A 17,900-nucleotide genomic window follows, 5' to 3' on the forward strand; every position below is an offset into this window, starting at 1 on the left:
ATAAAAGAACCTGTATTTGTCTCAAGCCAGGGAACCACGGGCAGGCAGGATTATATGACAAATTGCTGTCTTTGAAACTACTAGCCTTGTGAAGTTACTGTTAGTCAATAAATTCTGACATTATAGGAGGACATAAGTCTGTCTGTTACTGGCATACCATGCTCACACAATGCAAACCTCATATTGACTTTCCACATGTTAAACCCAGAAGAGCAACTAACATGCCCTGATCTGAGGTTGGGGGCTGCAGCTTCAAAGCAGCTCCTTGGAGTAGTAGATATCCTATGGGTTCATCCATGTGCTAACCTCTGCTCAGATCATGAACGAGCCTGTGTGGGCTGATCAGAAGTCAGGTGGACACAACTAGCTCTTATTTACATAAAAATGTTAAATTTCTACACAAATATTTAGATCTAAAATGACCTCAGATCCAGGAATCCTGTTCAAGCATCTCTACATCATGACCAGAGACTCTTGTAGGCTATCAGTCACTGGTGAGTCAGCATGACTCAGATTCTGCTCATCACCTCCCTAAGTTAGAATTTGATCCCCATTGAGATAGCAAAGTCTGTGTGGGAGCCAGACTGAAAGTTACAATCCATGATTTTAAACAAGATGAGGACTGTTTATTTTGTAAACAATATCTAGGAATGTGTGCCACCTACTTTAAAAAAGAAGTTGCCCAGATTTGTCCAAGTGACAACAAAGTGTAAGAGAATGATCTGTCAGTCTGAATTGTGACTGACCACTTGGTGTCCTGGATGCCTGAAAGCACAATGATGCATATATACCTGTTAATTACATTCTCTTACTTCAAACTGTCGAGGCTTCCATTTTGTCAGCTCAGACCTATTATCTCTCTTACTGGTATTCCAAGAGGAACTCTTGTAGATGGATTCTTCACTTGCTTTCCAACTGCCCCTCCCGGTTTATTCATATTCAGTAGCCTCTGTCAGATGGGAAACATTCAGGTCGTACACTCACACACAAGGTCTAAGTGGAAGCCAGAATCTCAGAGAATAGCTTTGTTTTCAGATGGGGCCAAGGTCTGGGTAGATGGAGTGACTTCTCCATGACTTGGTGGCTTTAGACAGAGCTAGTCAGTACTAGGGCTCTGAGCGCTATCATGCATTTGATAAGAAGATCCTCTATGACTGCTCTTCACAAATACACTCTTTACTCTTGCCAAATAGCATGTGTAATTTTAACAAAATGCTCGTCAAGAGCCTACCCTTTAATATAGGTCCCAGAAGGTGAGACACAGATTATCTGGTTAGTTGAAAAAAAATTTACTCAAGCAAATGAGGGATAGTTTTCAGCACTTCGACTTCTTTTAAATAAATGACCCGTGGTTAATTTATCATCTCCCAGTTTTTATCCTTTAATCTTTAGTTTTAAATTCTTGATAGCAATTGCTATGAAACCTAGGCCTGTAATCAAGACTGGAGAGAGAAGCACATCCTTCTGCAGCAATTAAATAAAGAGTCCATTTTATTTTTTCATCTAAGCTATGATATTTAATTAATGGAATATTAGTCCCCTCCTTACAGGGATAGCTGCATCTTCCAACATTCTTGTGAGGTTGGAGAGATCTGCTGTGCCGGCGTGTTCTGAATGCAAGTATGTTTTGTTATCCATTCATTTGTGACTTCAGTCATAGCTGCATTTTCTGCAACATAAATGCTAAATTATACAATATGCATCTTTCTAAGCACACCAGATCAATTGTTAAACAGACCAGTAGGAATGATCATATTATAAACTTAAGCTGAGCTACAGGGTAGAGCACATGACTTCATTTAATATTGATAGCAGCTCAATTTAACAGTTCAAAAAGCAAACACCTTTAATAAATTTGGTGTGAATGATCATATAGCCTGATATACTATCATACAGGAGTGTATACATATAAATCTATATGTAGAATTATGTACATTTCAATATATACCACATATTTTTCCTACTCACAATTTTCTTTTGATGAAGGGAGCAGTTTCACTGTATACATGTGAAATGCTACATATGTCCTGAGTAATTGAGGGATTGTTAATAAACTACTGAAAATTCTCTCTCTCTTTTTAGTTAATGATCCTGAAGATTCTGTACTAAAACATGAACAAGAGGATATTTAAAAGATTGCATCCGGCTTTGCATTTGTTTTATGCAGAAAAAGCTAAAACATGAACAACAGCCATTGAGGTCGGGGAAAATGCCCTCAACTGTTGAAGGTTAAACAATGTCTTACTTGTAGGGGTTTCTGCAAGTTTTAAGTAATGTTGCCTACATCCAATTTGTCAGGCATGGAAGACTCTTCTCATGATTGGCCTACAGATCCTTTTTCCTGAACAGGACCTTCTATGTAAACGTCAGTATTTAGATATTATTAAATCCAAATCCAAATGAACAAAACAATATGACATAACTTAAAACATCTTTGAAATCTATCCAGCCACATGGAAGGGGTATAAAAATCAAGCGTATTTTGGTGAAAAAGGAAACCAGATGAAAGTCACTCAACGGGTGGTCTGGTAAGCCACCCACAAGTCCCAAGTTGGCTTGGCTCTAGGAGCCCCCAGATAAGCAAGCCACATATCCATCCTGCCATGGGGGACTGACTCGCTGCACAATGAGAAGAAAGTACTATGGGAAAGGCCACATTCAAGTGCAGAGGTACAGTAACAACTGTCAATCAGGGTTGCCCTTGGCAGGCAAGCATCCCACTCCCAAACTCAGGCACTAGATATGGTGTGTGAGGTGGTCTGGGCTGGCTGCTGCATGTTGCCACAACAGGAGGAGGCAGGCTGGGATCCTGGTGCAGGAGTCCACTCTGCATCAGAGAGAATTTGATGAGAAGGCACTGTGTTGGTGGTTCCTTGGTCACCACAGTTCTACCCTGTCCCATGGCTGCTGTAGTCAAAGACTCCTTTCTTGAAGAATGGTGAGAATTCACAAATGGTGTGCTTAGACAGGGTCAGCCCCACTTTGTTGATGTGAAGGGGAGATGTTTCGGACTGGAGCATCACACTGAAAAACTCCCTGAGGTATTTCTGAGAAGAGAGAAGAATGAAGAATATGGTCAAGACAGTGCTATAGTCAAGGAGGGGAGAGAAACTGTCCAGTGTACCACTGACCTGCATAAACACTTATTTCATAAACAACACCAAGGACAGAATGCTCCAGAGGTCCTTGACTACCCTGGACACTGTCAGCCTGTGCAGAGTAAACAGGGCTGTGACATCCAGGAACACAGTAGAAATTTCTTTGGCTCAGATCTCCAATCCACAGAAATGTCACCTGATGTCCATCTGTAGACAGTGCCGTGAGGAATACCAGAGGTGCTAACACAGAGCATTTTCCCTATGGAAACTTTACCCTACATAAAATGTCATTGTCCTCTCAAGTTTCACACTTTGGGGGGTGTAACCATTTGAGCAATGTTAGCATTTGTATCTTCTTTGAATCCTATGTATAAAAGAGGATCAGCTCCAAGCACTAATATTTACAGAACATTTAAAGCTTCTATAATCATCATCAACAACAGAAGTATTCTTCCTAAGGTGAACGGTCAACTGCTCTGACTGGGCTTTTTATTTTTCTCTCCTCCATGGCAGGTGCTCATCACTTCCTTTTTATGGTACCAAGAGAAGGATGCCTGCAACAAGTGAACTCAGACATTGGTGCCTGAAGCATGTATTAGGGAAGAAGAGGATATATAAGAATAGCTCTGCATTTCAGTCAGACAAGTCTTGTTGACAACAGCACATGAACTGTCTCCATTCATTTAAAAATATACAGAATCCTGGCACAAATCCAGGAATTAAGCATTATTATTCCTGACTATCACATACAGAAACAGAAGCCTAGTCCTAGAGCAGTGGCTCCCACCGAGGGGATGCAGCTTCTCAGGCCATCAGGTCATGTGTGGAGCCCTGTAAATATCCTGTGTGAGTCGAGAAATGGTAAAGTTGTGGAAGGCAGGCAAGCTCTAGTCCCCTCGGATCATGAGTTATTCAGCCCCTGTAGAGTTCGTGCTAGATGATCCTTGGTTGTCCTTTGAAAAAGCCAATTAGGCCAAGAAGTTTGTTAGCTTTGCTTAAGATTAATGGCAAGGGCTAAGGCCACCTTCAGATAGCATTTCTATTAACCTCTGACTTTATACCCTTTAGAGAAGGAAAGCTGAATAGGCAGAGGTAAACAGCACACTCCTTTTCTATTGTTTTCCACATGCCCAGGGTAAACCTTCCAGCCCTGTAAATGCTGTCACTCTCACACTGAAGTACACTCTCAGACCTTAAACTATACATGTTCTAAATACAGTATTTGACCAGTTACACATGTGACACTGCCATCAACCCAAGACAACAAGCACATGCAGCACCACAGAAGTTTCTGGAGTCACCTGATTTGGCTTGGTCTTCACACTCTCCCTGGACTAATACTTTCTCCTTGGAACACACACTGAGGAAACTGCTGTGTGTGTGTGTGTGTGTGTGTGTGTGTGTGTGTGTGTGTGTGTGTGTGTGTGTGTGGCGGGGGGGTCAGCTGACAAGAGGCTGGTCATCAAGCACAAAGACTCAATAACAAGTTTTCACTAAAATGTGGTTTCCTAGCTCTGTATTCCTAACTCAGGAGAGCCCCACCCCCGTTCCCCAAAAGGATTTTAAATCCAAAGTTAGGTGAAGGCAAGACACTGTTTAAAACAAGTGAGAAGAACCAAAAAAAGTCACATCAGAAGTCAAAAGGAAATGACTTCGATTTTCCTAATTGAAGAGACCGAGAATATCAATTTTCTGGATAAACTGGAGGTACTGGTGTCTTCGACAACACTTGGGCTGACAAGGCTACAGCCGTGTGGTGGTACATCTGGCTTCAAGTGGGTTCTCATCACTTGAACATATATAGAGTGCTTTATCCACTGAGTCACTTCCCTAGCTCTGTTTTCTTTTTCTTTTTCCTTCCTTCCTTCCTTCCTTCCTTCCTTCCTTCCTTCCTTCCTCCCTCCCTTCCTTCCTTCCTTCCTTTTCTTTTTGACAAAAATGACATGAATTTACAATGGAGCAATGATAGCTTCTTTTACAAACTATCTTGTGAACGCTGAGAAACCACATGTACAAAAATGAAATTCAATCCCTGTATCTTATTCTTTGACACCAGTACCTCCAGTTTATCCAGCAAATTGATATTCTTATCAACTCCAAGTGGATCAAATATATTATTTTAAGACCTGAAACTCTAACATTCTTAAAGAAAAATGTAGGGAAAAACACTTCAAGGTACAGGCACAGGCAGGGTTTTTCTCTAGAAGAATCCAGTTGCTCAATCCAGTTGTGTAAAGGCAACAGTTGGCCAATAGGGAGACCCCATAAGAGTAAAATGTTTTTGTACAGCAGTGCGAACAGTTGAATGAAAAGGCAGCCTAAAGAATGGGAAAAAGTCTTAGGAAGTTATACATCTGACATTTAATATCTAAAACCTAAGATGAATTCAGGTAAGAAAACAAAACAAAATCGACTCAATCAATAGATTGGCTAATGAAATAACATTCAATTATCAACAGGAATATCAACAGTCAATTAATACCAAAAAGGCGCTCAACTTTCTAACTGTCAGAGAAACTGGAATCAAAACTAAACCGAGATTCCATCTTTGCCCTTAAGAAAACAAGTATTAAACGCTGGCATAGATGTGGGCTGAAGGGAACCCTGATATGCTTGCTGCTGTTGGCAATGTACCTAATCAGCTACCATGGACATCAGAAGATTTCTAAACTAACAGTAGAACTATGTGACCCAGCCATTTCACCTTTCGGTATTTACCTATAGGATGCGAAGTCTACACATATAAGACATTTGTGCACCACATTTGTGCACCAATGTTTAAAACAGCACCAATGAACTAAATTACTGAACCAAGCTCTGTGTCCCACAACAGAGGGACAGATACAGAAAATGAAGAATACACACAGCTGAATGCTCTTTTAGTTGTAAAGAAGACTGAAGTGAAATCTGTGGGAACATTATGCAAGCGGAGGTAATCACGTTAAGCTAAAAACGTCAAGCAGAAAAAGGTAAGTGTGTGTTTTCCCTCATTCCTGGTTCTGAGGTTTTATATAGTATATTAAATCATATGTATGTATGAGAGACTTGTAAGTAGTAATACTGTTGTGTAAGGGGCAGAGGGGATCATGTGAGGGAGTGATAAAAGAGAGGGTAATGGAAACATACTAAAAATTACATAATATAATTTGGCCCAAAGTGCCGAAAGTGGCAAGCAGAGATATCCTGAATTGGTAGATAAAGTTATTTACCAGTGCCATAAGTTTATTAAATGAGAGTCCCAGCATCTGATGGCACATCTCCTATCAAGGTGCTGGTCAAGGGTATGCAGGAGGCCCTCAAACAAGACAGGTTACTGCCATTGCTCTAGGTTGCCCACCAGAAGTGCACAATATGACTTCATTGCTGGAAACATCACAGGTTAGGCTGTAGAACACAAAGAAATCAAGAAGCTGGAAGTTGCTTCCCTGCTGCTAGCTCTCCTAGTGCTAGGGGGTGCTATTGAGGATGCTCTGGAAGAAAAGTCATCAACAATGATACTCAGCTGTGGACCCAATGCAGCCAGTATACTACTGACTGGCCAGACAGGATGTTCCAAAGGTTGCAATAGTGCCATGAGTGTTGGGGGAGGGGGACACCTTCGTGATTTTAGGCCAGCTCTATGGGAGGAAATTGGTGTCTGGTATTGTAAACCTAACCAATAGCCATGGCTGGGGAGGAAGTAGACCCTATTCGAGAAACTGCTTTGGTTGTTTTGGTAAATGGACATGATTTGTCTATGAAATTGCCTTCTACATATTTATGTTTGTGCCCACAGATCAGTGCAGCTCAGCTCAGGCCAGTGTTGGAGTTTGGCTTGTGCTGCTGTGATGAACACTAAGACCACAAGCATCTTAGACGAAAGAGGGTTTATTTAGCTTACAGTTCCATGTCACATCATTGAAGGAAGTTAGGGCAGAAACTTAAGCAGGAGCTGAAGCAGAAACCATAGAAGAGCACTTTGTGTGTTTAGCAACATTAAGGATATAAGAGCTGGATAAGGAGTAGAGTATATAGAACTCTGTCCTCTGAGCATGACATGGTTGGACACTCAGACTCTCGGCAGCTGCGATTCCTCACATAAGACCTCCAATAAGACCGGGCCGAGACACATTCCGTCATGGAATGTAGAGAACCTCATGAGACCTCACCCTTTCCTGAGGAGTTACAGATAGTTGCTGGAGACATTTCATACAGTGACACTGGTAAGCTATCCATACCCTGGTAAATAATCTCTCAACCACATTCCTGTAAGGAATCCCAGTTAAACTAATTGGTCCACAGGTAGATAGGTAGGTAGGTCGGTAGGTAGGTGGATGGATAGAGGATAGATAAGTAGATGATGATAGATGTAAAAGGGAGAGCAGATGGGAAGAAGAAAGGAATCAGATGGAATGAAGGGAAATAAGAGGATTATTGGGGATATGTGTGATCACAAAGAAACCCATTATCATGTATAATTAATATGTGCTAATAAAAAGCTAGAAGGGAAACAGGGAAATTACTTTGAATGGGAAAGATGAGGGGCTTGCCCCGTTGTGCACTGAACTGTGCCTGACTTCTATCGTTTCCTGCAGGGACAGAAGGGGGCTTCTGAGAAGAGACATCAGCTCAGTAGCACCTGAGTAGCTTCCTCTTCAGATGCTCTGTAGACCACATCAACAGCAGACTGTTAGCATCAAGCTTGCCTTCCAGATGAACTCTGACAGACTACAAGGCAACTGAAATCCAAGAACAGATGTATCAACATTTGTCATAATTAGTTCACAAAATAGGGTTCTTTGAAAGGGCCAATAAAGTATAACATTATGTACAATGAGAAACAAAGTTAAAAAGATAAATACAAGAAAAAGAGATGTACTGGGGATACCTTCCCCTCACAGCATGGACATTACAGGAGAACAACAAATCTGCTGAAGGTAATAATTTTTCCCTCAAACTCAATATCATGGCTTCATGCAAACTCCAGACAGAAAGGTCTAAGCTGACCACCTCTTCACACTGTAGAGCTTTCTCCTTGCAAAATAGATCCTTGTAGAACAGGAGTAAGGGGCAGCAGGCTTCTTTTACCCAGACAGCTACTGTGGTGAAAGAGACAGCATGTGGCTAGGAAGTGTTCTTTGTAGTGACCACCAGGTGCTCCTAGGGCAATACAGCAAAGTGTGACCTTTACTGATTAGGCTTGAAATAGGATGACCAAATTCTAGTGAAGGGCAAAACTAAGGGCTATGTGTGGAGCTAGAAGTAGACTGGAATGTTCCAGAGTTTCTCAAGGCCATGTGTTTTCATTCTTCTCAGCAGTCCCCAATTAACCATGGTACAATGTCTATGTTTCAGAAAAGTGCTGAGATATAACATTGACAATTGTTTTTACGTGAGTTAAATTCAAGTTATAATATATGCCTGGAGAACTGCACATAAGTATATAACCTAATGTATTTCCCCCAAGTGAACATAGCTATGTGATCAGTACCTGGTTATAAATAACGTAGCAGTTTCCATCCAGCCAACCCTCCTTGCGTCCCTCCTACCATCTGCAATCCTCTTCCCGAGGGTAACAATTCACTCTCTGGATTTCTACCAGTTCAGAATTCGTGTGGTCTGTTTTAGACTTCACACATTCTGTGTCTGATTCTCACTGTTTAATGCACCCTCTGTTGGAGTTCCACTGTTTAATGTGTGTGAGGTGCATCTGCACTGAGTATATAGCTAAGGTGCTCAGGACCCTTCACTGTTGTATTTTATGGGTGACCACAGGAGGAACTGACAATGGTAACTTTTTGGTCTTTCTGAGTTCTGCTTCAATAATGAAATCCACTTTCATGTATCCTTTATAGATTATATAATTATGGCTATATACACAGTACTTAACACATACTTATATTAATGATTTTTGTTACTTGGGCTCAAAATGTTTTCTACCACATCTTCAGCTGAAGGGAGAAGAAAAAGCCCTTCTGTCTACAGAAGGTATCCCTTGTCTGTAGCCCCACAAACAGCCTAGCATTCCTTGGCATGTGAGAAACGAGGGCAGGAACCAGGCTGCATTCCCAGGGTGGCATATTCTATAACAAGAGAATTGAAAGCATTGAAGGACATTAGAAATTAAAGTGACTTATCACAGGCAGAAGTGTAAAGCAGAAAAAGGATCTGCAGAATCCAATATCTAACCGCTGTACCGTCTGTAAAATAAAACAAAAGTGGGGATATTTAAATCTTTGTGGCCTGTTAGGATCCATAAAGAACTGGCAACTTCTGCCTGGAGTGGTGTCACATTAGTGGCCTGCTGTATGTCCTAGCTCAGTGGTGCCTAGAACAGCAACAGCACGTGTGGGGTGTGCAACCTTATAACCGCCATGGAGACGAGAAGAAACAAGAATGCAATGTAGTCAACAAGAAGGGATGCCGGAGCAGCTGAGGGCTGTGTGAGTGACCATAATGGGATGGGGGGAGGGAGGGAAGGAGCTGGGGCATGTCTGGAGAGACAGGGTAAGAAGGGCCAGTGTGAAGGGGGGTGTGTGTAAAAAAAGGCAGAGTGGAGGAAGGAAGCATGACAACACAGAGGACAGATATCCATGATTTACCTGCTTACACATTGGCTGAAGGGATTTAAGAACAATAACAAATATATCAGACATATTTATCTGTACTATGTATTGTAGCCACTTGAAACAATACTAAAGGCATAAATATGTTCTTATCAATGCTTTCAGAAAATCAAATTTAGATGGCTAATCTTCAAGGAGTATTTCAGCACTGACACATAGTGCTTTGATATTATAAAGTGACTTTCTTCAGAGGTTCAGAGGTTTCTAGTATAGTTTACTGTTTGGCAATTCGGAGACAGCAAGATGGTGCCGGGTACTAGGAGAGACAAACTGTGTGTGTCTGATTCAGAGAAGTATAACTGCCATGTGGTTTAAGAAAGGCCAGCAGACAAATGGACGTTATATCTTATAAGGAACTGTGAGTTTTTGTTTTTTATTATTTATTTATTTATTTATTTATTTATTTATTTATTTATTTATAAATCTAAAATGTGTTTATATAATTTCCCCCTTCCGTTTCGTTCTGCCAACCTTTCTCATGAACCTCTCACTTTGCTTTTTCTCAAATTCATGGCTTCTCTCTCTCTCTCTCTCTCTCTCTCTCTCTCTCTCTCTCTCTGTGTGTGTGTGTGTGTGTGTGTAATTTATATAATTTCAGAGCTATTATTTATTTTTAATTCAATAAGTCAGGGTCTTGCAATGTAACCCAGGTTAGCTTCAAATTCAGTCTTAAACTCATAACAATTCTCCTGCCTCAGTCTTTATATGCTGGTAATAAAAGCACATATCACTATGCCTGGTTTGGACTGTGAGCCTTTAAAGAGGGCAGATGACAGAAGACAGTGGTATATGTATGACTGTCACAGACAGGAAGCAATGAGGTTTCTGAATGCCTTCTTTTCAAGCCGACCCTGCTCTCCAACAACAACAACAACAACAAAAACAAAACAAAAACAAAAACAAAAAAACAAAAAAAAACCTTTCCTGTCAAGCTCTATTTGTCAAAGGCTTACAAAGTGCTAAGCAATTGTGACAATTTAAAAGGTGTTTCTTATTAAATTCCTATATAACTTAATGAGACAGGGTCAGGTGTCTACATTATCAGTGAAGAACAGATCTGGGAGGCCCTCAGAACACTGTAGAGGCCCCTGCACACTTAAGCTGGACAGTTAAGACTCAAAACCAGGGCTCTGCAGAGAGGTCGTTCCAGTCTACTAGGCCCACGCACAGAGCTCCCTCCCTCTGCTGAGCCTTCTTGTCCTCACAGAGTGAAGTCATCTACAGAGGGTGTGGGATGTCAGCTGGTTGAGCCTCCTAAGCTGCCTTTTCTAGGCTTACTGTTGCTCCAGTGGGGACTGCTGCACCCTGGACTCTTTAGTCCTTGTGTTTTACTGCAGAGGTGACACAGTGACTTCAAAGACCCTGGTCATTTTCCCTCCCTTCCTAGAGAGTATTCAAATCTCCCCTCTGAAGAGATGCCCATTCTCTGGAGATAGCTCACCTGGCTTACTAAGGAAAAAAGGCTGGAGGATTTCTCCGATGAATACTCTGGGATTAACACATCACAGTCAAAAAGCTGCTGGACTCAGCACTTGGAATGTGCTGGAACCAAAGTTTCTTTAGGGATTTAGCAAGGCATCCCCAGATCGCAAACTACTGTCATGGGGAGCTTTCAAGAGTGAGTGAAATCTGAGGATTGGAGCCTTTGGTCCCTGTCCCTTGCCAAGGCTGAGAATCAGTAAGTCTATTTTTCCACAATGGCCATAGTCAGCTGCTATGATTCATAATAACGTTTACTATAAATAGTCCCCAAGACACTGGCAGGTAGTAGATAGCCATGAAATCCGGAAAAACTTCCCAGGAGTATCGTGACTCAGCTCCTCATAGTTTTCTGTCTTTCTGATCAAGGCATGTCTGATCCACCCATGATACTTCCTCCTAAGATGACTATGGATCTAGGCCTTTTGAGAAGAGTCCAGATCAGGCCAAGCAGCTAGTGCACAGCCCTAGCCAAGCATTAGTCTGGAGGAGCACTACCCTAATCTTGATCTACATCTAGATCTATCTTCAAGATGCCTATACCACTTTGAAACATAACTAAACACTACTAGTCTATACAAAAATAGGCTGGAATGGTCTGCTGGCTAAGTTAATAGTTTTGAAAGGCACATTCTATAGCAATGCAGTGCAGTAAGCAAGGATGCTACCTCTTAACTTTTCATTTTTCCTCAGGATGCAGTGTACTGACCATGGCTTCAAAGCCACGTCTCTAATAATGTGCAGCTACACACATAGACCTTCTTGATGACGGTCAGAATACTGACATGGTCTGCGCTGACCTATACGCACTTTCCACTGACTCCTGGCTTTACCTACTGGAAGAACTGGGTAAAGTCTAGTCGTCCAGCAGTCTCTGCTGGGTCTTCCTCTCTGACTCCAGACCTGTATATGACATCTGAAGGTCATTTCAGGTGTAGCTCAGGGCCTCAGTTGCCCACCTGAAAAAAACCCTTCTGGGGCCAATAGGGCATTTCCTGGTGCAGTTACGTCTTATATTAGAGTTTGTCCTTTTTCAGTTCTGGGATCTTGAAGTAAAAGAAGGTTTGGGAAAAGGAAAGGAGGAACGAAATCTAAATTCAGCAACCTGCGTGAGTGAGGAAGTTCCGCCACACATGTAGCAGCTCTCTATGTGGAGAACCTAGAGTCAGGTCAACAAATGTTCTGTAAAAAGGATTTCCTGGTTTATGAGCAATAGAACCTAAGACATCATTTGTTTATAGAGGAAGACACTGACTTAGCAAAGGTCAACATCCAGAGTAGGACAGAATGGCTGGTTCTTCCCATCTGGGAGAAAACCAGATGTTCTCTTAGGTGCCACTAGGGCTATGCCCTGAAGCCTCAGATGAAATGTGGCCTTTCTTCAGGACTGTCAATACTATGTTAAAGTAGGCTCCTGGAATGCCTTTTGGCTTTTAATCAAAGTGTGTGTGTGTGTGTGTGTGTGTGTGTGTGTGTGTGTGTGTGTGTGTGTGTGTGTGCAGGTGGGGATAATTAGAGCCATCAGCAGTATTTGGAGGGATCAGTCTTCTTATCTATTGGCTCCTTCCCCTCTATTTTAATTAGCAGAGGATGAAGTCATGACCATCCTATGCTATTAAGAAGTTTCTGTTTTAATAAGACAACCGTAGCTGTGGCCTGTTCCTTATTTCATGTGCAATACATCACTGAGCTGTGTCATTCTAATGATTTTTCTCAACTATCTCATTGTTGTGGAACTTTCCTCCTTTTATAAAATGTTAACATAAATCTGTAATTTAATGTAAAGTTACTGAAATCATTGAAACTAAAATAGAACGTTCTTTAGAAATGTGGTTTTATTGCCTTTCTGCTGTGACATGTGGCGGGGACAGAGTTCAAGGGCGTTCTTCGTCCCCAGAAGTCATTAGATAGAAACACAAGACAAGCAGCCATCTAACGAGACCCACATGATCCATGTACCCGGCAGAGGAACGTAGAGAATTTGTCACTGGCTGATGAGCTCTGAAGTCATGCCAGGTCCAGATGGAGACACCCTGGGATATCTCCAGATCTGCGAAAGGTCTGGTTCTCACTCTGCTATAAATCAATCCAGCAGGTTCTATGAGATTCACCTGCCCAACCCTTCTCTGTTTCAAAGTCCCACAACTTTTAGTCTGACCACTTCTCATTGGCATTTTAGAAATTTTACAACTTAGCTGCACTGGATCACTAAATAGGCTGGATTGCCTCCTAACTTGACCTAAACAAGACCTCCACACTCTGATGAAATCAGGACAGTTTGGTCCAGGTAACTTAAGTATGCATCTAGCAGTTTCTACACACCTGCTCTCCATGTAGCATGATGCCAGACCCTGGTACCACATGCTGAGTAGGAGCGATGGACACTTTCTCTTGCAGTGCTCAGAATCATGCCTCTTCTGCTGTGGGGACTTTGACCTATCAACCAAATCCCACCTACCTTTTTCAGTTTTTTCTGACTTTTTCAGGGTTTTCATTGACTGTTTTCTGTTGATCCTTGTTCTAGAGCAATAGACATCTGAGTAGACCTGGGTACAGTTGTAAGGGTTTTTTCTGGATTGAATCATTTGGACTGAGAAGACTCACCTTAAGTCTGGGCCACACCTTATGGTGGTAGCCTCTATAAAGGACATTGAAGAAGGAAGCCCCTGCTCAGAACTCTAGCTAGCACAGGCCCAGAAGACAGCCAATCTCTGCTCTGAGTTTTAACCCAGGATATAAAGCTCGGGGCAGGGGAGAGGTCACAGGGCAGAGTAGATACCATCTGGGAAAGAACATGCTCACACTGAGAACCCATTCACACATGCTGAATAGGAGGGAAACCCTCAGCCAGGCCCAGGGCTTCCCACAGGCCTACCAATAGGCTTGCTGTGTGGACTGACTTGCAAGGCCAGAACCCCATTGATGACTGCTTCATCCAGCACAGTACCTACATGGTTACAGAGCACTTAAAGTGCGGCCAGTACAAATGAGAAACGGGCTTTAAGGTATCTGTTTTTAAACCTTTTTTGTTGCTTATTTTGAGGCATGATCTGTGTAGCTCAGGCTGGCTTCAAAATCGGTAGATACTTTAGGATGAGGATGATCTTGAACTCTGATCCTCCTTCTTTTACCTCCTGAGTGCTGGGTCATAGGCCTACACTACCACACCAGGCTTTGCTTTAATCTAAAATTAAATGCTTACATGGGGCTGGTGGCTACTTTATCAGAGTACAGCTCCACACTGAGTCTGAAGTACCATGTTTCTAATGCAAGAGTTCTGAGCACCAAGTACATTTTAGTATTTCAGATTTTTAAAAATTCATTTAAGTGGCCTTTCAGCTCACTTCTGTTGTCTTCAAATCTTTCTGTAGTACCCAAAATATCACTACCCCACTTCAACTTACTGAACAAGTACATAAGAGACAGGCTATTTAACACTTTATTTTGCTCATATAACAGATTATTAAAAGAGCCCATAATGAGTCCTCATTCTGGTATGAGCTATTAGAGCATGTTAATGGACATGCAGGTTCCCAGTCTTCTGCTGCAGTCCTGCATGAATACAAACCATACAAGAAGAACTGTTTACTACTTTATTCAAAGCCCTCAATCTGGTATCTGGTATAGAACATGCTCAGTGTCAAGTACAGAAAATACTTCCTGAAGAGGATGATTCTTCATGTGCATTACAAATAACACTGTGGGTCATAAATAATCAGACGTGTGTGTGTGTGTGTGTGTGTGTGTGTGTGTGTGTGTGTGTGTGTGTGTGTGCATGAGCGTGCGTGCGCGCGTGGGTGCCATGATAAGTGTGGGGAAATTCCAAAGGTGGGCTTTTTTTAGTAGAAAGGAATGTGTGTTTTAAATATTGTCAAATTTTTCATAGACATTGCACTAATTTATACTCTTTTCAGCAAAACTGGATTCTGCTGGATTCAGATCTAAAAGATTCTATGGAAGGTTCAGCCAATCCTTTCTTGTGTCCCTATTATCACAGCTGAGCAATCTTTGCCAGATCCTTTGATTCCTTAACAAGGACAGATACTGCATTGAGAGTGACCGGGCGTAAGCCTGTACATCTTCATGTACCAGGCATCTTTCTGATTCATCTCTCTTAGCAGGATAATGTCAGAGTGAATTTTCCCAGGATCCAAAATCATAAGAATCATTTAAAAACAGCCTTAAGTATGAACTAATATCCATTTTTATTCACTGTAAGCTTCTACATTTCAAGAAGAGGTGAAATTAGCTAGACAATAAGTTGACTGGGAAATGGAGTATCTTATAGTTTGCTATAGCATTGATCCCAACAGGCCATGCTTTTGAAGCTTCTTCCCTCCCTTTGAATTTAGGTAAAACCTGTAATTTGAACTAGTATATACACTGAAAGGAATGCGGGCACGCAGCTGCTCACACATTCTGGGGCTTGGTCTGAGCTCAGTTCCTAAGAAGCCAGGATGCAAACACGACGCATGAGTGGCCAGACCTTTCATGTCCTAGGACAGATAAAACACCCAGGCTCGCTCTAAATTCATCCAGGCTCTAAATAACCCATGGGATTAGGAGTAAGGTAAGGAATGAGGAGATGAATGAAATTCATCAAGTATACTGATGGTTTCTTTGGTTTCAATCTATAATTTATGATTAGATATAAATTACTGTCTTATGCTACTTCATACCAACAAATTCAAATCCTTTTAGCAGCCTAGTGAGTAACTTGGTCCTTGCAAGTCCTTCTCTTTTGCCTTTACTATCCTAGGTTTTAAAGTAAATACTTGAAATAAGTAGTCAGCACTTGAAACATGGCATTTATTTCTTAAAGTTACACAGAAGTCTGAGAGCTCCCAGTTAAAATTCATCAGGGTGAAAATGTTAGTCTGTGATTACAGAATCAGAACTATTCATTACAGCTATTCAGAGAATCTGCTTTATGAGTTTAATGACATAAGCATATTGTATTGAATTATTATGGTACTGCATCAATTGGATTCATAAATTTAATATACTCAGTCGGGTTCACACATTCTAATAAAATCCAGCAAGCCTTAAAAATTTTATAAGGGATATGTGTTTAAAGTCCATGTGATATTGAGTTTTTACAGGTTGACAGTCCTGCTCAGGGTAATAAACAGCTCCAGTGATCATGATGACTCCACCTGACAGGAGCAGGTCTTGGTGAAACCTCCAAAATGGACAAGCTACATTAGGGAGGTCAGGACCTGCCTGGATGGAGCAACTGATGGAGTTTTTTTTGAAGCACAAGTCAAAACCATCATGTATTTTCTGCTCATGGAAAGGAAGCGGAGGTTGCTTATCTCCCAACTCCCAGACTGTAGAAGGAAGCTTGGCACCTTATAGGATGTGCCATTAAGTTCTGATGGCTCCATTCTTTACCTCATGTGGTGGCTAAAGGGTAAAAAACATGGGGAGCAGAGTTTGTGAAGGGAACTTCTGTAAGAGACTCCCAGAACCCACTGTAGGTCTTTGCCATTGCCTCTAGGTGAGGATTTGGCCAGTGGCTTAGGAGAAATACATCCAGAGAGCTTCTGCAGCCCCAGGGAGAAAGCATAGAGCCCTGGAGACACACTCTGGTATATATGGACTCTCCTCCAGTCCTGTGGGCATGTCCTCAGGCACTCGGGCCTTTACAACCGCCACATGGGAACAGGGGAACATTCAAGAACTGGGGGTTGGGGTAGGACTGGAGTGAAGTACCTCACTGCTATGCACCCCATTTTCCTCATCTGATTATAATACCTTCCTAGTATGAAAAGACTCTATAGTTGCTGTCTGTAAAGTGCATGGGGTAGAATTCAGTTCACAGAATTTCCATACTAAAGAATCAATGTTATTGTCTCTACTACACTGACTTCGGAGAGTGAGTAGACAAAGATGCTAATCTCCCTTTTTAGATATTTAAGACATGAGCTTAAAAGATGGGGAAAAATAAGTACTTTCTCTTGCAGAGAGAAGCAGGAGACAGACAGCATGCATGGGATGTATTTCCCACACTGCCTCTTGTCAGGCATTGGCAGACCTTCATTTCAAAAACTGAAACTTAAGCCATAAAGAGGAAACATTGAAAAATGGAGAATGATGATTAAACATGAGCTGAAAACCGACGCATACCAGGTAAGAGCTTATTTCAGTCACAGTTCAGATTCTGATATTCATTCTAACAAATGCATTTGGGGGAAAGGCAATTATTTTTATTATTTTTGTTTCGAAGCTTAGGCTCTTTCTAGCACTATAGAAACCCAGAGATTCTTGACAATCTGCAACACAATGGCTATGACTATACTGACTGCTGGAATTTTTAGTGAATATCTTGCTGTGTGGTACTTCTTTCCTACAATGTACTTAAGCAAAAATTCAAATAATTGGGTAATAACAATGAAAGGATTAGGAATCCATTGCACATGATTTAGTAGAAGCCCTAAGCACCCTTGTGGTGGAATTTGGGATAGAAGCATCCCTGAATAAGATCACCGAAGAGTGCTCTCCTCCAGCTGTTGTTGTGGCTGAACAGAACATGCCATTCCCCTCTGATATTAGCTCACGATAGTTTCTATGAGGATGATAGACTCCCTTTGGCTAAAATTCCATGTCTATGGCTATTTCAACATCACGTTCCTGAACTCAGGGTAAGCTTCTCAGACTCTGGGAGGGACGACCCGCTGCCCCTTGTTTTGTTCCCTGGATTAGGAGCTTCCAACAA

The 17,900-nt window shown here is 41.7% G+C and overlaps 1 protein-coding gene across 12 annotated transcripts in view; it reads right to left on the minus strand.

Annotated features, from left to right (window-relative positions):
* Positions 1 to 1,268: 1,268 nt before the first annotated feature.
* The window catches only part of Kif16b (kinesin family member 16B), a 291,124-nt gene continuing 274,492 nt past the window's right edge, over positions 1,269 to 17,900 (minus strand). For 7 of the 12 annotated variants that reach the window (XM_087652214.1, XM_087652212.1, XM_087652210.1 and 4 more), the window contains one exon: positions 1,269 to 3,047. In XM_087652214.1, the coding sequence (XP_087508340.1) occupies positions 2,889 to 3,047 (159 nt within the window). In that variant the 3' untranslated portion in view covers positions 1,269 to 2,888. 12 annotated transcript variants of the gene reach the window in all.

This window comes from Rattus norvegicus, chromosome 3 (assembly GCF_021556685.1).
Source record: "Rattus norvegicus strain SHRSP/BbbUtx chromosome 3, alternate assembly SHRSP_T2T, whole genome shotgun sequence".
NCBI classification, from domain to species: domain Eukaryota; kingdom Metazoa; phylum Chordata; class Mammalia; order Rodentia; family Muridae; genus Rattus; species Rattus norvegicus.